Source organism: Varanus komodoensis, unplaced genomic scaffold (genome assembly GCF_004798865.1).
Source record: "Varanus komodoensis strain SLA01 unplaced genomic scaffold, ASM479886v1 scaffold4, whole genome shotgun sequence".
In the NCBI taxonomy this organism is placed as follows: domain Eukaryota; kingdom Metazoa; phylum Chordata; class Lepidosauria; order Squamata; family Varanidae; genus Varanus; species Varanus komodoensis.
The window spans coordinates 44980953-45004424 of NW_025335941.1; the positions used below are offsets into that span (position 1 = coordinate 44980953).

General features: G+C 46.5%; 1 protein-coding gene across 3 annotated transcripts in view; it reads right to left on the reverse strand.

Annotated features, from left to right (window-relative positions):
• Positions 1–237: 237 nt before the first annotated feature.
• The window catches only part of MTUS2 (microtubule associated scaffold protein 2), a 225935-nt gene continuing 202700 nt past the window's right edge, over positions 238–23472 (reverse strand). For all 3 annotated transcript variants that reach the window (XM_044442748.1, XM_044442747.1, XM_044442749.1), the window contains 7 exons: positions 17704–17918; positions 15218–15323; positions 9974–10047; positions 7853–7951; positions 7312–7431; positions 6344–6441; positions 238–669 (listed from right to left, as the gene is read on the reverse strand). In XM_044442748.1, the coding sequence (XP_044298683.1) occupies positions 453–669; positions 6344–6441; positions 7312–7431; positions 7853–7951; positions 9974–10047; positions 15218–15323; positions 17704–17918 (929 nt within the window). In that variant the 3' untranslated portion in view covers positions 238–452. The remainder of the gene's footprint in view (positions 670–6343; positions 6442–7311; positions 7432–7852; positions 7952–9973; positions 10048–15217; positions 15324–17703; positions 17919–23472) is intronic.

Consider the following 23472-nt stretch of genomic DNA (forward strand, 5'->3'; position numbering starts at 1 on the left):
AGCTACATATACAGAAGTGTGTGTGTGTGTGTGTTCCCTACATGTGCCCCACACTACGTGCATGGATTCCAGTACCATCCATACCTTATTAGAGCTACGCACACACGTTATTCAGAACTCGAACTTGCAACAAATGTGAAATACTGCAGCAATTAAAGTTCATTTGGATTGAATGTTAAGTCGTAATGAGAGTCTTCCCTTGCCTTATCAAGCCAGAATTGTTTCCACACATCAGACTACACTAGATTACGTTATTTTATGGTGCTGCTAGAGCTTCTGATGCTGAAACCACAAGAGCAGACTGCCTAGTCATATGCAGTAGAGAACATGTTGGTCTATTATCAGTTCCCAGGTACCTACTTTTACTGTGATTAATACTTTCTTGCATGAAAACATTCAGTTGATTGGGATATTGTCAGGGACAATTCCTCTGAAACTGCTGGATTTGGTTGTCATCTTGGCACGATGCTGACTTTTGCAGGGGTTGGAGGTCCTGAGGAAGAGCGGTAGATGTGTGTAGGAGAAGTTGGAGACAATTTAACGGGGCTCATGGGTTCTGATGTCTGAAGTTTCCACAGCAGCTCTTCATTAGTCCTGCTCAGCCTCTTTTTCTCCTTGCTTTCCTTCTCAACATATTCTTGGAGATTGGCATTTTCTTCGGACAACTGCCTAGAGAGGCAAAAAAGGCAAGATCAGCTCATAACTGTGCCTGCCTTTCATCGTTACTGCATGCCTCATCTGGAGCACGGGATCATTGCATCTGTTTTGTAAACAGTTCTCAGGATTCCCTCAAAACCTGTTTTACCTTCAGGTTTTGGATTCGGCCCGGTCTGTTCCCTTCCCCAGTGGCAGCTCCAGGTCCCCGCAAACCCCTGAGACAAGGCATCACCGTGGGCCTCTCCTGCAGCGAGCCGACCTTCTCACTGTGCCATCATCACCAGCTGTGATTGCACCCCATCCTCTTTCTCTCCATTGCTACCACTCACTGACAGGCAGAGAGCCAGTGAGCAGGCTGGCCATGGCAACTGCCGTTCCTCCTCCTCACCGCCTGTTCCTCCTCCTTACCTTCTGCTCACAATAGATGGCTTTCATGGCCTAATGTAAACTAGGTGGGGGATTCAGGAGCTCTCTTCTCAAGATGGAAGGCCCCTGGTCAAGGAAGGTATCCTCACCCAATTTGGAGGGATCCCTCCTTCCCCCACCACACCAGCTCAATCTATCCAGCTGGATCTTCCGATTCTCTGTGTAGCATTTTCAAGGACTGGAGGGGCTGCCGCTCGGAAGAGGGGGCAGGAAGACCACCTCTGCCTACCCAGCTGCAAGTGCCTCAACCTGGCCCCAGCCCCAGACTTCCTGTAATGAAACCGTCCTCATTCGTTCTTGCGCATGGGGCTGGTTCCCCGGTGCATGCTCACCACTGGAGTGCTCCAGCACAGAGCAGTGGCTTGCATGTATAAACAAGTCGCTCTAACTATACAACTACGACCAACAGGGTCATCACACCAACATTATCTCAAGCACAAGGTTGTTCTTTTTGCAGAAGCATCACGTCACACATTCCGCTTCCAGTCGTCAGCTGCGCGTGCAGAGGAACTGAGCCACAGGCATGCATGGGTGAACCAGCCCTGAGCCACTGTAGAAAGCGTCAGAAGCAAATGTGCTTGGCAGCAGGATCGTTTGAGGGTTCTTAACGGGGTGCCATAGCCCAGTGGGAAAGCACATGCTTTGCATGCAAAAGGTCCCGGGTTCAACCCCTTGCGCCTCTGCTGAAAGGTTCCCTGGGAGGAAGACTGGGAAAGTGCTTGGAAAGTGCAGTCAGAGTAGACTTGCTAAGCCCATGAATGGTCCTAGGTTTGGTAATTAATGGTCCTACTTCTAGGCCAGGTCAATTAGGGGCTGACTCTGCAAAAAGCATCATCATATGCATATAACCATTAGAAGAAAAAAAAATCAGGGACACAGAACTGTTTACAGGTGGAGGCCAGAGAGCCCCCTCTATCAAGACCCCCATGAGCTGAATGAGTCAGGAGCCGTGGCTCCAAACCCCATCGCTTTCCCCCCTTCCTGTTTCTCTTCATGCTGGAAGGTTGTAGAGAATTGTGCCTCCTCCCAGCAGGCTGCCCCCCATTCCTATTGCCCACATCAGAGACAGCGGAAGGCATGAGGGGCATGGGGAGTCACCTTTGCCAGGCAAAGTGGCTCCACTGTGGGCAGGTCTCGATGCAGACCGCCCTTCCTCCCCGGAGACAGATGCAGAGGGATGCCCTCTGGTGGCGGGGCAGGAAGCCCCAGAGGCAGTGCAGGGTGGATGGGAAGCATTGTTTGAGTTGGATTAGTCTCACAGCTAGTTGTTCTGCACTCCCTTAGAAATAAGGGATTTTAAGCGCAGGACTTTATCTTCAGTACCAGGAATGAACACATCCTCTTCTGGTTGCCTCAAATGTTCTTCATTTCACAGTATAATGGAGGCTTGGTCATTTTGTTCCTGCTGTTATGAATTAAGAGGAGTCAGAAATCACCCAGAGATTACCGTTAGATTCTAGTTTGCCACCCTAATATAGGATCTAAGATTTTTTACATCCAATACTCTTTTTTTTTTTACATTTTTGAGGGGGGCACTTCATGTTTCATGGCTAGATTGTCCCTTAGACTAAGCCTGGTGGGCTGGATACAATGAAGGGGGCAGGCCCACCCCAAGCCCCACCCCAAGCCCCACCCCTTTCTGTGATGTCATTGGCACCAGGATGACCACTTTTCTTTTTTCTGCAAGCGAGCTGAGCAGGGCCCCAGGCTTTTCTCTTCATAGAAAGCGACCTGGCTGGCTGTTAAGGGCACTGGCCAAGCTCAGCTGCTCTGTCCACAGTCATCACATGCTGACGGGGGCAGGATGGCAGGTGCACTTAGGGGCTTGGATGGGGCTGGCAGGCTTCCTACAAGTTCTGGCCAACTGGGCTCAGAGAATTCCCAGCTTCTCTCTGATGCTCGGTCTGGGGTAATACAGGGGCGTGTGGTTGTACAGCAGGGGGTAGAACCTCTAGAGGTGCTCCAATGCCTGCTGGCCAGCTTGGGCCCCAGAATGGGCTAGAAGGAAGACTGAAGGGAGCCTTCACCTGCAATACAGTACATAAGCAACGCAAAGGGAAGCTGCACAGTACAGAAGCCAGCCGTGACTGGCGGCCCCTGCTCTGCTGTGACAATAAATCAACGATCTCTTTGCTGGAGGATGAAGTGAAGCTGCAGACTATCCCCAAGCGGCTCTCCAGGCAGGATGTATCTTTGTGGACAAGAGTGTGTGCATGAGGATTTTGCTTGTCTTGTTTTCCCACACTACCAGCATGTGCCCAAAGATAATTTCTTCTGGTGAGCAGGAAGAAAATAAGAGCCCTCCCGTTGTGGCTCTGCCTCTCTCCTGCATAGTTTTTGCCTCGCTCATCTAATGCTGACAGCAGCAAAAGACGTGAAGGGTCAGGTAAAGACGGGAAAGGATGGGCATGGAGTGCTGTGCACACGTTGGAAGGAAGCCAGGAGATCTCCGTCAGCTCAGCCACAGGCCTGGCTCTTTGGAGAAGAGTTCCTGCTGAGACAGACAGAACATCAGTTGGAGGCAGGCACTAAGGATCCTCAGATATCACTGAGTTCAGCGGCTGTGGCACGATGGGGGAAAGCAGAACGCGAGACCGTAGTGCAGCAAAGTGCTGCTTTCTGTCGGAGGGCTTGCGTCTCTGAGGCATGTGCTCAGCTTTGCCTGATATGCACAAGGCATGCGACAGTCACATTACAGGCACCTGCGTCCCCGCTGGGTTAGTATGTCCGCTAATTAGAGCATCTGATAAAGTGGGCATTAGGTTATAAAATCTCATACCTCAATCAAGGTGTGACTCTTTATTTTTGTCTTTGTAGCCACAGACCACCCTTCTGCATTTGTGTCTCGCTAAAATCATGTGTAAAGCTCTCCGGGGATGCCTGGGAGAGCATCTCGGGGACTGTGGGAGCATGGCAGATTCCCTCCCGCAATCCCGGGGCTGCAGAATCTGCAACGACTTTGGGAAGGGGAACCTGAGATTGGACGGTTCCCCCACCCGACCCCTGCCATAGAAAGCAGCACACGGGCTGCTCTTTCAGGGCTGTAATGGCAGCCTCAGCCTTGTTGGGTGAGCAAAGGAGGCAGGATGGGAAAGGAGGAAGGGGCCACTGGAGCACAAAGCCTCCCCCACACCAGTAGGGATGCATCAGGAATTCGTTTCAATTTGTAGGCCACTCAAGAGTGTCTTGTCTGCAACCCCTAACATTCCCCTGCAGGAGCACATTCCCCAGAAATCCCTGCAAATCCCCACTCTCAGGTTTGTGCTCACCAGGCATGCACTTGGAAATGGGCTACCTGTGAATGATGCAGAACTTTCCCTATTCCAATGAACAGAAAAAGAGATTGCAAATGAGAACAGGAGCCAGGCTGAGCTTTGCAGAACGTTAGGAGAATTTCAGGGAGCTTGGGTGTCTCCCCTCCATAGTCCCCAGTACACACAGTACACGGCAAGGCAGCTAGGCAAGCTGAGAAGCTAAAGGTATAAATGGGGGAAGGATGGAGAGGGGGTTTCACCAGTGTTGTCCTCCCGGTCCCACAGGGCACTGCACGGACAGAGGGTTCTGACCTTAGGATGGCGCTCTAACCACAAAGAGTGATGCAAGTTCACATGCTGTATGCCACAATGAAACAACAATTCTGCATTAACATGCTGCAGGTTTGCACAAGGAAAAAGCAAAATTGGCAAAAGTACCCATAAAACTGATGCAGCAGGGCTATAGATAAGCAAGAAGACCGAGAACACAAGGAGAGCCCTGCTGGATCGGATTAAAGGGCCACCGAGTCCAGCATTCTGTTCATTCAGTGGCCAACCAGCCGCCTGTGGAAGCCCCCAAGAGAAGCCAAGAGAAGCCCCCATACTCATAATGGCCTTACATGTGGCATTCTTGTGCCCATACATGGTGTATTGTGATCATGTTTTGCAGGGAAAACCATCTCTCTGCAAAGTGGATTAATTTGAAACATACAGAGATTCAGGTAGTGTCTACCCCAATACCCAGGTGTTTTCAGCATAGACGTTGAAGATCAACTGCTTGCAGAATAAACTTCAAGTCAGCACTGATCCACAGTATAAGCGAACTGTTGGCAATTCCTGAGGAGGAAAGCTTTGTTTATGGAGTCTCTGCGTTAATGGAGCAGATGGTTAATGATAACACACGACAGCACTATGTATGTTTACTCAGAAGCAAGTCCCACTGAGTTCAGTGGACTTCACTCCCAGGAAAATGCGCACAGGGTTGCATCTGTGGTCTATCTGGTGAACTTCATGTATATTTCCTTAGGAATTCTAACAACTCTGTAGAGGAAACCACTCCTCTTACCAATGGGGCTCCAGTCTGAGAAACTGACAGCTCTAAGAGAAGCCAGTATATTCTGATATAAGCTGTTGTGACACTGCCCATATGCACCCGATGAACTGGACCATGTGTATGAGAGCGTATATCTTTCAGGAAAAGTTCCTGCAACTTGCAGTGTTCCCCATTCAGCATGGATGTGGGAGACGGGAAGTTGCAAGACCTTTTTCTGTGTAAACGTGCATAGGATTGTTTTTAACCACCCTGCGGAAAATGAGAAATCCAGGTTTAGCTGAAGCCAAGGAAGAACTCAACCAGTGCAAGGCCACTGTGATTTCAACGAGACCCTCCCTGGCTCAGAGCTCATGTTCTACTAGAACATTTCATTTCAGCAACTTTACACTTTATGGATTAACACACTGATAAGAGCAGAGCATCCCCTTTGATTGCACACTTCTTCACATTTTGTGATGTAGTGCTCAGCTCAAAAATGAGTGCAAAAATGCGCACCCATTTTTTAGGGGGAAATACATACAAAATGCTTATTGTAGGGGAAATTCTATAGAATTTAAGTTGGAATGTTCAGACCTTTTAAAAAGGAGCAACACAGAAAATGGGGCAGGACAAGTAATATAGAATGATCTATCCATTCATTCTTGAAAAGAAGCTCAGTTGAGGATGGATCACTTTCTCCCACATCTGGAATTTTAAAATGTCATTCCTTTCATTCCCAATTTGAAGCAAAATGCAAATGCTGGTAAATTCTTACTAAAAATAAAAGCACTGAACTGAAATTCTTGACCATTTCCTCCTCCCAAGTGTAGGGCTGCACCTGTAGCTGCTCTGAGACTTGAATTTTCAATAAGCTAAAGGAACATTATGTGCTGCTAATGTGATCATGACACTCTATAGGGCAATGGTATTTCTATTTGCCATTTTAAACTGCAGAGCAAATGCTTAGACAGACCTGGTCACCACAGTGTTCTGATCAATCCTGACTCTGAGGTCTTCATTTTGCTGTTGAAGCACCTGGATTTTTTCTTCCAGTATTAAGTTCTTTTCGGCCTGCAGTGACAGAAGAGACAGCCACAGTGTGAGCATTCAGGGCAGGCGAGCTCCCCAAAAGGACTACGCCACCAATTCTTTCCAGCAGAAGCGTCCACCCAGATCCGATGGTGTTGGCTCAGTGTAAACATACGAGAGCTCACATACACCATCCTTGGTTTAACAGATGAAGATGTTAGGTTTGCTTTGTCTCAACGCAAGCAGTATCCTCTATGCCACAGGGGAGAGGAGAACAATTTTTGTGGGAGGAGTGGTGCCAGCTGCTCACCTTCCTCAGTTAGTTCCAGATCAGATTTTGTCACTTGAAGGAACTGGATATGTTCAGCCAGGAGAAGAGCAGATGAGACAGAACGCGAGAGCTCTCTTCAGATGCTTGAAGGGCTCTCAGAGTTGGGCAAAGGCTTGCCTGGTGCTGCCTCAGAGGGATTAACTTAGTGGGTGCAGGTTGCAGGAGAGTAGATCTTGCCTGAGCATTGGCAGAGACTTCTTGGGTGGGGAACATGTGGCCCTCCAAATGTTGCTGGATTACAGCCCCCACCAGCTCTAGCCACTACAATCAATGGTCAGAGATGATGGGAGCTGCAATTCAACAATATCCAGAGGGCTGCATGTTTCCCTTGCCTGCCTTAAATGACAGGAGAAGTTTGGCAAGAGAACCGATTATTTGGGGCTGACTCCGGCTCTTCCTCAAGTTTGTTGGCTGAGGATGATGGGACCTCTAGTTTAACACACATGGAGAGCACCATCTTGTGGAAGGCTGCTGTGTGTCATAGCTTGTGCCACAAATACACAAAAGCTCTTGTGCCTTTCCTTCATCTTCCCTGTCCCCAGATGGGAATAAGACAAAAAAGCACACACGAGGGAGCTCACCAGTCTTTCTAGCTCCATGATCCTCTTTTCCTGCTGATGGATGAGCTGATTCTTCATCTCCAAAACCTGCTTCAGGCTTCTCATGTCTTCCTCTAAATGCTGGTACGGAGCCAGTGCGACCTAGAAGGAAGAAGGAGAGCAATGGAAAACAGAAATCATAGTCCAACACATTTTATTTTTGTTTTCACAAGTTTAATTAAATTATTTATATGCAGAGATGTATGAGGATTTTAGTTCACTTTGCAAATCCTTTGAAAATGACTCATTTGCAGCTCCAGACACAAAGGCAAATCAGTGCTTCCATTCTCCAGAAATGTTCACAAATTTGTTCTCCTTCACAAAATGCATAACTTTGAAAAATGCACAATTATGAAAAATGTGCAATATTCAGTCAAATGAACCCAAAACTGTTGCAATTGAGAATGGGAATGAGCTGAACTATGAAGTAAATTTTGGAGATTTTAGGGAGCTCAAACAACCCTGGTTCTCCCAACCAAGCAAGTGTGTGAGTGTGCATGTGTACACACTCCCTTTCAGTTACCTCCAGTTGTTCTTCAGTGTTTTTCTTTAATGCCTCTTCAAATCGTTTTGCCTTGTCCTTCAGAGACTGGCTTTGGAAAGTGAGGGTATCTACCTGGTCCTGTAGCAACATCAAACACAAACACACGTTGCCTTGGATGCTTTCACTTGCCACGAGCGAAATGAGCTGGGCAGTAGCCCTGATGCAGAGAAAGCCAGGCAGCCTTAACTCCTGCTGAGTCCACGAAAGAAAATGAAGAGTCAAACAGATGTGATTGAGAGATGTGGGGTTACTTGCACTTTTACTGAATAACACTGAAAAGGACTTAAGCTTGGTTAACATTCATTTGATGCAATCTGTAGCTAACAATTATTAGCCCCCCCCCACCCTTTTTTTTTTTTACTCTAGCAATACAGTCCTGTTGATCTGGACTGGGACTCTAGCATGGAGGAGAGCTTTCACTTTCTCCACCACTGTGGCCCAGTCAAGATTGTCCTGCTTCTTTCATCTGCAAAATTGTGCTCCACTTATGGAATGCGCTCCCCAGAGAGGTCCACCTGGCACCATCGTTATTTGTTTTTCGGCGCCAGGCCAAGACCTTTTTATTTAAACAATATTTTAATAACTGTTAATATTATTTATTGGTTTTAATTTCTACAGCCAGGGTGAATCTGGATTTTAATATGTATTATCTTTTATGCTTGTTTATTTATTGTGTTGGAAGCTGTCCCGAGGCTCATGCGAATGGGACGGCATACAAAACCTCCAAATAAATAAATAAATAAATAAATAAATAAATAAATAAATAAATCTGCTAGCTAGCTACTAAAGGACTCCCCATTTTGGCCTTCAGGACAGGAACCAGCAGTTCTTTCTAGAACAGAATAGAGTGTGTGTGATGCGAGGCGTCATTTCCTATGACGCTTATTTCTTTTCCTCCAGTTTCTGAAGTGCTTCGGCTGTACCATGAATAGAGAGGAAAGTGGGATGAGCGCACACAAGAAAGGGAATGATACCTCTAATGTGGCACCTTTACCTCCTTGAGGCACGTTATCACCTGGGAGTTCAGGGGCTACCCAATACCCTGTGGAATTCAAGGAGATGTCACTTTTATTCTTCAGTACTTGTGTTTAGTTAAATAATTTTGACCTGCTACTTGCTCATGTATTGTTGAATATGCAAACATGCAACAAACAACCCGTTGTTTGTTAACTTCCATGGGTTGTTTGGGGGCATGTGGGCATGAGTGTTCATGCTGCCTCCTGGCTGCCCACCCATTTCCAGTTCGCTAAACAATCCTGGGATGACGTCTCTGCCATGTGAACCTGGAACTCTGAGTTGTTGAGGGAGACATAACCCAGCATTTTCACTCAAGAACAAGCCAACGTAACCTATGTTTGTTTCTCTCTCAACATAACCCAAAGCTAAGGGTTCACAAGTCATAGAGAACAACCCAGGGGGCATTGTTATGTTGTTTAGCGCACCAGAAGCAGGCAAAGGGGTTGGAAAAAAGCCTTCTTGCCCATCCTTTCCACCCCAAACCACGGGTTCTTTTGTTGTGTATTAACTGGAAAACAATGGAAAGAGGAGGCACTTGTATATCACAGAAATAAAGGAGAGAAAAAATTCTCAGGTGCCTGGTAGTAAAATTTCAATATAGAAGAGATATTGGAGGGGTTCTTTTCTCAATATATCTGGCAAAAGACAAGGGGTCTCTGATAAAGGAAAAAAGATTGTTTCCAAAAGGCATGGGCAAAATAATTGCTCTTTCCAGGCACATGAGCAATTTTCTCTTGTTTTTGAGCATGTGAATTGAGTCAATGCTGCAACATAATAGCTAAAAGACTGAGCTGAGACTCAGGAAGTTGCTGATTCAAACCTTGCTTCTGCGAAGAATGCACTAGTGAGAGCAGAGCAGATTTCAGGCATCTGGGCTGCACTGCGCTTTTTCAGCTGACTTGTGGAGTCCACAGACTGGAGCTGGGAGCACAGTGGGGCGCAGGTGGGGATGGGTGGGGAGCTGATATACACTTTGAAATATGAAACAGGGACCCTCTGAGCGCACAGGGACCCTTGATGTGTGTTGCAACAAGCAGAGCTTTGTGAAAAACACGGAGGTTTACATGTCGTGAAAGTACTAACCTGGAGTGACAAACGCAACTTCTCAAAGCTCTCTTCAAGTTCTCTCTTTTCCAACTCATGCATAGTCTTCAGTTCTAGAGAGAAAAAAATAATAAGAACAGCAACAGAACAGGGTGGTGTGAAAATGCTATGTTGCGTATCCATCACTCACCACCCCTGGGCCTTAGCTCTTAGGGCTCGATACTGCTGGATCTTGGCTGTCACACATCTCACACTGCCATTTATGATGTCCAGCTAAGTGGTGCCCAACCACAAGTCTTATGGTGGGTCAGTCTAGACTGAACACTAATGCTTCAGCATGGCTTTGCTTCTACTGTACTAAGTCCAGGGGTAGAAAGACACACCTGGCAGGAAAATCAGTGGCACTTGGAACAAATGATTATACTAAGCTTCCCTGGGCAGTGGATATCTTTACTCAGATGAATTTCAGCAAGATTCCACACACAGGGAAAGTTCCTTGTCCAACGGGAGGAGAGAATACTTTGCTTAGTGACCAAGAAGCTACCTCATCTATTTGGTTCTGCATATGATGCTGAAATCTTCTGTAGGTCACATTGCAGAGTGACTAAAAGTGTCATTCCGCCTTCCTCCACCCTATATCCTCCACAAGTGCTAGGCTAGAACTCCTGATAGTCCATGTTGGACGGTACAGACTGGCACAGCTGAAGAGCAGCTGGTTGCTTGGCTGTGATGTGTAAAATCCCTGTTTGAAATCTGAATGTAATAAACCCAATTAGGCAAGCCAGCATTCTTTCAGCCTCGATTCCCCTTGTCTCAATTTGCAGTATGAGGATAATCCTATGTCTGGCCTACCTTGCCAAGTTGTTGTAAGAATGTCTGAGAACCTGAATGTGAAACACAGTGAACCTTCTAAAGAGCCATCAACCAGGAATATAAGAAGTCACCTTTCGGCATGCCAGACTATTTGTCAGACTAACCCAGCACTATCTACTGTAACGATGCCTCTCCAAGGATTCAGGAAAAGGCCCTTCCCTGGTCCCAGCTATCTCTGAAGCTCTTCAGGGACTGAAGATGGCATCTTCTGTATGCAAAGCAGGTGTCCCAACACTGAGGGCTGGTTCAGTCCCTGTCACAGCTTCACGATCCACACTGTGCTCTGTACACAGAGTCCTTTGTAAACAAATCTCTCCTCCGCAGGCAGCTGTCAACACAGCTTGTTGATGTGACCAGTGCTACTGACCCAAAGTTTATTTTGTAAGCCGTCGATCTTCAGCTGTGATGTAGTCAACATCTGGGTACTGGGCTGGATACGACAGACACTTGTCTCATTAGCCAGGGCCTGCCTGTGCAAGTGATGCTGGTCGCTAAATATCAATTCCTCTGCGCACCCACCTGCCATTCCCTAGGGATTTAGTTTGACAGAGGAACCCTTGGCTGCAGAGGCCTGAGGATTAGTCAGTCCTTCTGCAAATTAGGGGCAAAGTCCTAATTCTTTGTATGAGCTCAAACTTAATTAATGCTAAGGGTACAAAAGAGCATATGGCAGCTTTCCTTAATCGGATGCCTTCCAGATGTGTTGGGACTGTGCCTCCAATAATTCCCACCAGCACTGCCAGTGGCGTCAGGTTGAGGAAAGGAAGTTAGGGGTTTAAATGCTCTGGGAAAAGAACATTTTTGAGGCTAGGCATATATACCAAAGAAACAAGTACACAAAGAAACACACTCACATAAAACAGACACTCCTCACCTCATCTTTCAGCCCTGCTATGAGGCCACAAGGTTATCAATAGTCTGGGGGCAGGGAGCTATGGGTGTGCAGGCCCAATTTGGCTGCCAGGCAGGCCCAGCTGGAAGAGGGAGTGGCGCACTAAGCGGAATGGAATTCCCAATCTTATCTCCAATTGCTGATCAGAGATAAGAGCAGGGATTCCTCCACCCACCAGTTTTACCCTCCCTGCATCTTCCCGGCAGAGGGAATTGGATGCACAGCAAGCCGGGCTCCCTGGCCAAACCAGCAGCTGCAGGAATTCCACCTAGGGCTTGAAGTGGCAACCAAATGACGCCAGGAACCATGGCCTTGTGTTCATCCTTCGACCTGTGAAGGGCTGGGTAGGGTTGATGGCCATCCCCTTGTCCAAAATTAGTTCTCCACCTTTAGAGTAACAGATGGAATGCCAGAGCAATGAAGTCATAGGTTAATACCTTATTCAGGAGGTGTGCTGGGTACCAAAAAGATTCAGGCTTGAGGTCCATAGGAAATAAAAACCACGTATTTGCAAATGACAATTTACATAATTTATATTTTTAAAGTCTCTTTGCACTTTTAAAGTCTCTCTCCCTCCTCTCTCTTAGGAGGGCCCTGCCTCCTAAGAATACCCTGACTGTAAAAAGGGATATATGGATGGGTAAGAAGGGAGTATTAAATTTCAGGGTGAGACAGAAGCAGAAGATGATGCCCATGCGGGCAAAAAGCAGCTAATGCAACAGAGATAATCTTGTATTTCAGCAAGTGTGCATGAACAGCAAGGTGATGAGGCAGAGCGCCACCCAGAGATGCAAATGATCCAGCCCTGTAACTTCATCTCGGATCCTACTGTGCCTATGCACAAGTAAGGACAACCATTCAAGCAATGGGGCTTTTCCATGTCTAGAAATAACCCCCAAAGAAATGGAAATGCTTGTTTCAGGAACAGGTCAGATCTATCAAAAAAGATCTATCATTCATGCAAAAAAGAAGCACGACTGAACTGTTCTGACCTGGAAGCAAGCATTTGTGCTTGTTTCCAGGGTAAATTTTAGGGCTGCACAAGTCACTACCATGAATGCAGCAGAGGTAAAGCAACCCCCTTGGATGCTATTCAATCAAAATTCAATGTTTTCAGTCAAAAATACAATATTTTTGCCCTCTCTTCAGTGCTGCAACTTTAGAGAACACTCTTACCACTGGGGGTGAGGAGACTCAAAACTGGAGGAACCACCCTACCCACAGTCCAGCAGGATGCGTGCCAGCAGAGCTCCAGTGCTGGAGAAGCACCAGCTGCAGCCCATTCTGCTGGGTTATGGAACAGAACTGTGGGGTCAGGCTTGCCTCTTTACTCTCAGAGGCATTCCATTCCCTCTGCCCCCAAGTACCTGGGCATCCTCCCAAGAGCCATCAAGTTGCAACCTTAATGCATTTTTAATGAAAATTGTAATAGCTAAGTTACCTATTACCTATAGCTATTGACTGAATATCTATTGATAACTATGAATTTAGGAGTCATTCCAGCTTTTTTCTTGTTTTAAAGGCTATACGATGTACACTAAATGTGGATGTTTTTCATAATTTGAAATTTGACCTTGAATAAGTCTGTGTTTTAATAACCCACATAATGTTTAAGGTGAGTTTGTTTAAAATTATTGACCTGCCTAATGACGACAAGCAGGAACTCCATAAACTTATTCCCAGAACAGTGCCCAATTCAACCACAAGGGGGCACCCAAAGCCTGCACAGAACACTCAGTCTGAGAGGGTGAGGAGAGGTTTGCGCATTGAAACGCCAACATGAAACTATCTTAGAAAAAACATGTGTGCATAAAGATAATAGCATTTATCCAAAATAAGAAAGATTGACAGTAAGATTCATATAGATTAAAGTGGGCGACTCCGGACATCATGACTTTGATGCCAGATTACTGGGAATTTTAACCGCTATTTAATCAAGGGGAATCAGTTTCCAGCACAGATATGTGTATTGTGAATGTCAGTAGAGCTTCCAGTATTAATTCCCACCTTAAAAGTATTTCTGCAAAGTTATCTCTGGTGCACCATTTGTGATAGATTAATCTTCCCTGTCCTTTCTTTGGTTTTCCTTTAGTGGGTCAGTTTTGTTGCCTTTAACTCTGTCATGCCCCTAACGCTTTCCTGCCTGATATGGATGGGCCACCCTGTTGAATGGATGGGGCAGCCCTGCAGTTTCAGTCCTTTCATCACTCTTTTAAAAGGATCTCAGCAGAAAACCTCACCTGAACCCCTAGAACCAGACTAAGACAGACCAGTGGTCAGACTGAGTATAAGGCATTCATGCATTTATTTAATTTAATAACCTGCATCCAGCATTCTCCTATGTATCTAATATGTATTCCACTTGGGTGGCCACTTAACGAGTCATCCTAAGTAGGAATAGAAAAGGACAGTTTTTTGCATAAAGTTTGCATATGCTAACTTATATAAAGAAATTGAAATTTATAAATAATAATTAGAATTAAGATGGGAATTCAAGAGGCATCACCATAGTGTGGGAGACAGAGACCTTGCTAATGCCTGCTCCCTGGTGATGGAACTGTCTTACAGTTCTTTATCTTTCAGCTGGAATTGGAGTATCTTTCAGCTGCCCTCTGGATTACAGAGGCTTCAAATAAAGGGCACTTTTCTGGCAGCCCTTCAAGCAGTGGACTGCCCTTTGCAAAAGAGGACATTTCCACCCTGGTATCAAGCATTTCACATATGCTACCTGACAAGCACCTTGCTCTAACGCAGTGGCCCAACTATCTAACTGAAAGGCTTGTCAAAACAGGGTTCTTTTTACCTGGTGCCCAGGGCAATGCTGCTGCTAGTTTAACTTCAAGGGGGAGCAGCATTCCCCAGTTGGGACTGAAGAAGTCCCTCTTACAGGTTGCAGGAATCTGAAATGAGTCAGAGGAAGGTTTAAACAAAAGGCCTTCCCAGAGGCTCTTGATTCATGGGCAGAGTGGAACCGAGAGCTATCAAAGATAACCCAAAGCAATGTGCAAAGATAGGATTTAAACACAGAAATAAGGCACTGACTTTAAGTGCTCTTGACCTGTTGTTTTATTTATTGGCATCCTTTGGTATCACTTAGTTATGTGATGCTAATGTGGTGTCTCCTGTGTCCGATGCAGTCCTTATTTCTAAGTAGACATGCATCAGATAGGGTTTTGTACCATGCTGTGCCTCATTGTTGCTGATAAATAGACATGCAGAGGGATGTTTTGTGATAGATATGTAAGGCAGCAGATGTGAATGTCCTTAGAGCTTGCTGCCAAGATCTTAAGACTACTCTTCCCTGTGACTCTGGCAATACCACCACCACCACCATCACCAGGGTCATTGTTCTCTGTTCCTGCTTTGCAGTCATGATCTTAGAGTGCATGTGCTTCAGTTTCACTTACTGTGGCATGGCCTGCTCAAAATTTAAAAGATGCTCTGTCTTTACTGACCCTGCCCTCTAGATGTCCACCATGCCACCAGTGACTCCATATTTTCCAATGCTATGAAATTACCTTGGACTTTGCACTCATATTCATCCTGAAGCACCGAGAGAGCAATGGTGTGATTATTTTCCATCTCTAACACTGTCGCTTCCTGAGTTGCTGCAATGTCGTCTACCTGTTCAAATAAAGCAGTACAGGAAAGAGAAAACTGATTTAGATGGCTTGATAAGGGGATCAGGCAAATTGATGGAGGATAAGGCTACTGATGATGACACGTCATACTGGCTTCATGCTACCCATAGTTTCAGAAACACATGCCGGTGAATTCCATCTGCAGGACAGCAGCAGCAGGAGAGAGCTGCTGCCTTCATGCAAAGGTGAGGTTCTTCTCAGGGACATCTGGTTGGCCATTGTGGCGATCACCATGCTGGACAACACAAGCCTGACCCAGCAGGAGCAGCCTTACTTTCTTGAATCCCAATTTTCAGTGAGTTCTCATAATTGACAAGAAGTGAATCTGTGGCTCCAGACAGCATGCTAATCCACACTCAACCCTTGTTTGTTGTGCTGTCTGAACCCCAATGAGATAACAAACCCCAGTGAACAAACTACAGTATGCAAGCCAACAACAAATCATGGTTTACTAGTGGTGAAGAAGCCATGCCTTGTTAGCACAGCTGGGTTCATGCAATGTAATCGTCCACATTTAATAATAACGTATCACAGTTCAACAGCAACCCACACCCAACAATTAAGTGTGGGTTATTGTATTGTCTAAAACCAATCAATGGCTCAAGGAGCAAGAAAATCTCACAAACCCAATTTGGTACTTTTTATGTATAAATGCCAAAATGCAAGGGGGGCATCTTCACCTGAACTGTTTCAAGGGCATCTGTGGTGCTTCCTCTGTGGAGTCTACCTCCTGGCACTTTAGATCACTGGTCCTTCCAGGGCCAGACAACCTCCACCAATCCAGGGCCAATTCCCAACCCCTTCCAGCCTGGGCACTGCTGATTTTGCTGAGAGGCAGTTTTTGGAGGCATGATCTTGCTTCTCTCCCAAGGCACCACACTTTAAAGGAAAATCACTTCTTTGCACCACCGAAAATTCATGGAGTGGGGTGGGCACCAGAAAACAGTTTGGAGCTGCATGTGGACCATGTGTTTCCCTTCCCTGCTTTCAGGGTCCTTTCCAGCCCCCGGCAGGAGATGTCAGGGCTTGACCACGGGCCTCTTAGCATGCAATACTCGGGCCCAACCACTGAGCTACAGCCAATTTTCCAAGGCCTGCCTGGTCTAATTTATGGGCCACTTCTCCACAGCCAACCCTGCCCAAAGCAGCTCTCTGTAAACACCGATTAGAAAAAGGCAGCCTCCCAAATGCCATTCTGCTGCCCTCTCCCCACACTCCAGCCTGTGCTCCCGCTCTGTTTTCCCCAGAGTGGAGGGAATTGAAACACTCCTCAGACTGACTTAGGGCTGGTGTCTATCAGGGGTGGTGCTAGGTGCCAAAAGGCCCAGCACTCAGGCTCGCAGCACAAACGCAGAGCACAAATCTGAGATGCAGCTTCATGCACACTCCAATTTCTTGTGTTGTTAAAGGATTCTTTCTTTGTAAGGACACCCCTGTTTGTAAAAAGAGTTGCATGGATGGGAGAGGAGGGTGTTTGCAGAAAGATGCGAGGTGATGCAGGGGCAGCAGGAGGGGAGGCACATCTGGGGAAAATCCGCTACCCTGGGGATCACCAAGACCCCCAGTCCTTTCCTTCTGCAAGTGTCCTCAGACAGCAAGGTGGTGGGGTAGGTGGCCTCCCTGAGATTCAGGGCACCAAAGGCATGCCAGACCTCGCAAGCTGTTCCCTAGTAGCACTCATGGAGAGACAGCAAATGACTGAATGTATGAATATTTATTTATTACACTGCAAAATGTAAAACAGTTTTATGCTGCTCCTCAGTATAACTCCTGGAATAGCTCAAAAAGAGAGACAATCCCCCCCGCCCCCCGTCTCCCGGTGCCAGCATCATCCCCCAAACAATTAAATGGATCAATTAGCAGAAAGTAGAAGTTTAAAAGAGACCCTAACATTTGGTGGAGTGGCGCTTTAAACGCCTATAGACTGTTTATAGATTTAAGAAGCCCAGGCAAAACAAAAGATATGAGGGTTGGCACCAGTTGAGTCTCCTTTGGGAAGGCATTCCAGACAAAGGATGCCTTGGCCAAGGCCCACTTTCAGCCCCCTGTGAGTTTAGGGGACACACAGAGGAGAGCCTCCGTGCAAAGAAAAGGCTCGGGCAGGTTGTGCTGCAGCTGGACACAGAGGTCATGATGTATGAGTCTCCCTCTCCATGTCACTGGTGGATCTTGTTCCAAATCTTTCATGTTGTTGTTGTGATGACGATGACACGGGGGGGAGGGTGTTAAATCGTGTGTATTGGACGGTGGGGAATGAGAACCTACTCAAAAGGAAATTTCAGGGATACATACCATAACTTGACTGTGTGTACCTTCAGTTGTGATGGGGCTACTAGACTAACAGTTGAGATGACTTGACTGACCTGCTCTTGGTGTTGACTCTTCATGCTGGTGAGCTGGGTGCTGTGGTCCTCTTGCAGCTGCTCCATTTCGGCAGCATACTGTGTCCGCAGCCGCTCTTCGAGCGCTTGGAGCTCCTCCTTCTGTTCCCAGCCAAGCTTCCTCAGCTTCCCCTCAAACTTTTTCTCCAGCTCCTCCTTCTCTTTTTGTAATTTCTCATATCTCGCTGCATTGAGAACTGCAAATTAAAATAACTACTCATTAAGGTTCCATAGCCAAGTCAGAAGTGAAAGAGTTTCCTTCCTCTATATCCTCCACCACCTGTACCTCCACTAGATATAAGCAGAGCTGAATGGTGGGAATGTGTGACTCACTGTGTGGAGCACTGGCCACCTGCCAGGTAGGGTGGTCCACTAGCCATGGTTCGTGGGCTTTGTGTGCTGCTTGCCAACTCCACGGGAGCAGCACATGAACAGCCTTGCAGTGCTAGCCGAGCCCCTCGTGTGTGCACAGTGCGCTGGACTAGACGGACTAATGCTGTTCTTATGGAAAAGGTCAGGTTGGGCCTGCTTTTCATACAGCTATTAAAGATGAGGAGCATGTCAGAAAGAGAAGAGATGGCAGCCTTCATCATGTACTAACATGACTGAATGGCCAGAGATTCAGCCCAGGTATTTGGGAACACAGAGCTCCGGACTGTGATGGATAAATGCGCCAGCTTCCCTTTCTCCTATTTTCTTAAGGATTAAAAACAAAAATCACAAATTCTTCTGGTCTCAAATACGAAGCGTGCAAATTATGGGAAATTCTGCAATAACATTCTCACGCATCCCTATAAAACAGGATATATTCACAAAGGCCGAATATATTGCAATGTTCTCAAATATCTGTCTTTTCCACACAAGGGAATCCCTGCTCATGAACTTGGGTGAACAGTTGAAGGACCCAGACACCCACTGGCACATTTAGCCCTTGGGTGGTGGGGGAGAGAGAGTTTAGATACTTAGATAACTCAAAATTCCATTTTTGCCTTAGCACTGATGCATTCCAGTCCATTAACCTGAATAAGAATTGCTGTTTGCCTACATCTTAGAGGTGTGCAAGCAGGCAGGGAAGACTGCTATCCAGACATCCCATCTGGGGTGCCAGCTTCCCGCCTGAGGCAGAATTCAGGAGAATACTCCCTAGACTAGGGGCAGGCAACTTCCAGGCATTTGCGGGGTGGGCATGCCTCTCTCTACCACCGCTATTGCTGTCATGGATGTTTCCATTGAAATGTCTGGTGGCAACCAACTGCCACCTTCCTGGACCCTGCCTAATATTAGCTGCTGCTATCAAAGAGGTTCTGTCTCATCTCATACGTGAAGACACATCTGGAAAAAGGTAGAAGAAAAATGGTACAAGCCAGACAGAAAATGAAAGCTTCCTCCTCCTCTTCCTCCTCCCTACTTGCCATAATAATAAAAGAGAAATTTTAAGAATCTCAGACTGAAAATGCCTCAAGTCAACAGGAAATTGCAAGTGTGGTGTAATACACAGAGAGGAAACAGGTGCGTTTCAGCAATACTGTGAGTGCTACCCCTCTTTATCTTTTAAAGGGAAAGAGGTCTTTGACACACCGAACAGTGAAACAGTGGCGAATATTATCTGGATGTATGGAAATTTGCACAGAAGCATTTCTTCCATCCACTGACTGGGGGACTAGTGGCAACCCCAAATAAAAAGCAGGGTGTTGTACCACAGGCTGTGTTGGATGATGGTTTACAGTAATCCAACACATCTGGAGGCACCAGACTGGGGAAGGCTGGCAGAGGGCAGAAGAAGAGGGCAGAGCAGAGTCCCCCGAGGCTCTCTGTGCTGGGAAGGAAGGTGTGATGAAAATCCCCCAACCCACTGGGATGGGGGCTTAAAGGCCAGCACGTGGATGGACTTCAGTGCCCAGCATATTCTTGCCTGGCCCAAATATAACAGTGGCATGACCACAATGTGGAATTGACTTTAAGGGACTGTTGTCTTTGCTGCAGAACTGTGGCTGCAGGGTGTGCTGAGCACAAGGGGGGGCGGGTCTCGTTGGCAGGCTGTGCCCCCTTCGCTCCCTGTCCAATCAGACCAAAGGTCGCTGGATCAAATTGGAAGCCACCACTAGATACTGTGGTAGAAGATTCCAGAGTTAAACTATGCAAAGGTAGGAAGGGACAGAGGCAGAGACCGGCTGTGGGAACAGTGAGGATGTAGAGGACGCAGGAGGGGCTGCTGAGACTGGGGAATCTTCAAATGGATTCGGCAGAAGGAGGCGGCACCAAGAAGTGCAGTCGGTTGAGAAGCGAGTGGAGGAAAGGCGCAGCGCACCTCCCGGAGGGTTAGGCCACAAGCGGGTTCACAAGGGGAGTGTTGGGAAGTAATTGCCCAGCTGGGGTCAACTAGTCGCGTTGTGCATGCTCAGAGATGCGTACGGAAACACTAAAGAGAGTTTTGCTGAGAATAGCTCAAGGCTGGCGAGTGCTGGCGGGAGGAAATGCCCTCGTGAGAGCGTGCACTCACTCTATAGGCTGCCAGTACCTGCATGCTGAATTCGTCGTCTGGCACATCCTAGTTATGTGATCATTACTGAAAGCAGCCTTTCAACAATGGCATACGACTTGATTGCAAATCTTCTGTTTATTTATAGCGTACATAACTTGTCTTTCCACTAGGTTGCTCAAGGCAGCATACATGTCCCCCCTTCATCCTCACAACAACCCTGTGAAGTAGGTCAGGCTGAAAGTTAGGGAGCCAGTGACAATGAAACACTAAGCATGGTTTAGCATTATGTTTCCAAGCCTTCACTCTTCCTCTTGCCTCCTCTGCCATGTGCTTTTGATTTTCAGCTGACCGGAGCTCCCTGTTCCATACAAATTTAGGTTAGGGGGATTTAGGTTAGTTTAAACAAATCAGGATCGAACCACGGTTTGTCACCCTGGCATGGTCCTAAAGCACAGTGAATACACCAGGCTAAGTAAAGGGCTGCATAGGCCCAACAGTGGCTTGAGCACATAGTCCTAACTCATTTTAAGTAGACCTGGAACTGGCCTCACAAGCGAGTAGCGATTTGAATCTGGGTCTCCCTAGCCTTGGCTTGACACTCCAGCCCAGCCTTTATCAACGAGTGCCGTCCACATGTGCTGCACTACAACTCTCATTATCCCCAGCCATCAGAGCCATGGGGGTTGTAGTCCAACTCATTCAGAGGACACCCGATAGGGGAAAACTGCTCTGTCCACTACACTACACACATTTTGCCCCTCAGTGAATTTGCTTCTTCTAACTGGTCGATTTGGTATTCCTTAATAATTCAGAATAAGTCGGTAGTTTGCCTGGATGATCACTTTGGTTCCTTTCTGTATCAGCTTCCATTATGGAGTAGAATTCTCAGAATCCTGGCAAAAATTAAGTGGAACTGGGGCTGGGGAATCATTCTAATTGAAACCTACTCAGGCTTTAAATTGATCCTGTAATGAAAGCTGTCTTTCATCCATCTTTCTAATGAGAATGACCCAGCATAATTTGAAATTATGTGAAGATGGTTTTGGAGGCACAGGCGTGTTCATGCCAAAGCCCCAACACAAACGAAGCATGTGGACAGAATACTTGCCAATTTTCGATGAGCGCTGCTAAAATAGAAGTCACTACCTTTGCAGTAAGGATGAGGCTTTACCAGATGTGCATACATGACACACACAAGGCTTACTGCACATACAACAGAGGTTTTATGGTTGGTTTTTAAGCAGCATTTTCCATGCCCGCTCTCAAGCGATCTTATACAATGAGTACAAACTCCATCTCTGAGTGTGGATCTTTATGTAGCCAAAGCAGCACCAACCACATAGAAGAAGGAGGCACCGCCAGTTTCAGTGAATCATCACAAAAGAGAACATGCATTCTCAGAAAGGACACTGAGCTCACAATAGTGTGGAAAATTCTGACCAGATGGGCTGCAGTCTTGCTCTATTGCTATTGAGGTGCTATTGATGGGCACCATCAAGCCCTCTTTGTTCTCTCTTCTGATGGCTCTTTATCTTCACAGTGGATGCAAAGATAGTTCTTCAGACATACCCCACCTTTAAACTGAGGACAATCCTCTGGCAGCTTTTCAAATAGAGGATTGTCCTCTGTAAAATATGACACACGGCCACCTTAAGCTTACAAGAAATTGTAAAAATTCTTCAGGAACCTCTCTATCCAGGGTGGAACACTCAGTTAAGACCAAGCATGCTGCGTGGCCAAAGAATATTGACTCACTAGTGGCAGGGGACGTAATGGGGTTTCCTGGAAGAGGGCAGGACTGGTTGACTGGAATATTGACCCTGCACTGTTTTGTGTGGACCTTACCTGTTTCTCTGTTTGTAAGTGCAGGGGAAACTTTGAACTGAAAACTGACCAAGAATTCTGGCAAGCCTATGGATTGGATATGCATTCATTTCTTGGTCAATGAATAGATCTTGATAAATGAACAGATAGCCTCTTGATCCAGCATATAGAAAAGCAGCTATCCTACAGTTTCTTGACAGGCTGAGAACTGAATATATAGAACGCTGATAGACTTCTGCAATACAGACAATGTGCTTAACATGCTTGGTCTGCTGCTATGTCCTTGCAAGGAATGGACATCGCAAGGACTGGACTTGCATGGTAATTCTGAGGCACTTCTGGGTAGCCCAGATCATATGTGAAAATTCCCAGAACCCTGCATTTTATTGAAAAGACAAAATATGTTGCTAGTCCTCATGAAAGCAGAGACTCATTTAGATATGTGATGGTCCAAATAGTTAAGAAAGAGATAGAAGCAAAGGCACAAGTAAAAAACAAAAACGAAGCAGCCTTTTTAGCACCTGCTATTTAAAATCTGTGCATCATAATTACCCTAGAGCAGACACATATTTTTCGCATTTAAGGTCAGTGGTTTGAAAGTAAATGCAGCATGCCTGCCATCTGCAGTTTGACATCTGCCACATTCAAGAAAATAATATGCAAATGGCTCTACACATGAAATTAAATATGCAAACAGTCCCTTGGATCATGATGCACGTTCAGTGCAGCCTTTATTGCTGGACAAGATGCCCTCCCCTTATCGTATAGATCTGAGAGATAAGTGCGGCCACCAGCACAGCACCTAATTTTACAGTTTACACATTTGCTAGCTGTCCATGCCAGGCCGTTATGAGGCAACTCCACCCAAGAGCTTCATGAAGTATAGAGAATTAAAACTCTCATCCCGGAACAAGTCTATGACTCCTGAAGCTCTGAGCCAAATTTCATCAGCTGCAGGAAACCCCACCAGTGACTAGTACAGCTATCATGGTACGAAAACAGTCTATGTCCTCTCAAGAGAGTGCCAATGCATTATTTTATTTCCTTGAATGTTCTGCTTCTAGCTTACAGGCTGGGTGTGACTTCCACACAAAATAACATCGACTGGAAGGACGGGCGGCTCCAGGTTAAATCACAGCACTTGCCGTCACAATATTTTCCTAGCACCAGGCTGATGCCGTTTCCCTTTGTGCCTGACCTGCCAGTAAAGGCCAATCCGAGTGCAGTTCTGTTTATAACAGAAATGTGAAATGTCAGAAGCGGTCTGTCACTTCTGTCACGATCAACTGGAACACAGCAGCAGTCAAGCCCAAGTGGCACGTGGCTTTCTGCATTTCCAGACCTTTACTTGCCAAAAGAAGACCAGCTCAACCGCAATGCCGCAAGCTTCTCTTGCATAGCCCTTGATTTGGCTGAAACAAAGCTGTAGGTTAAACATGCTCCAT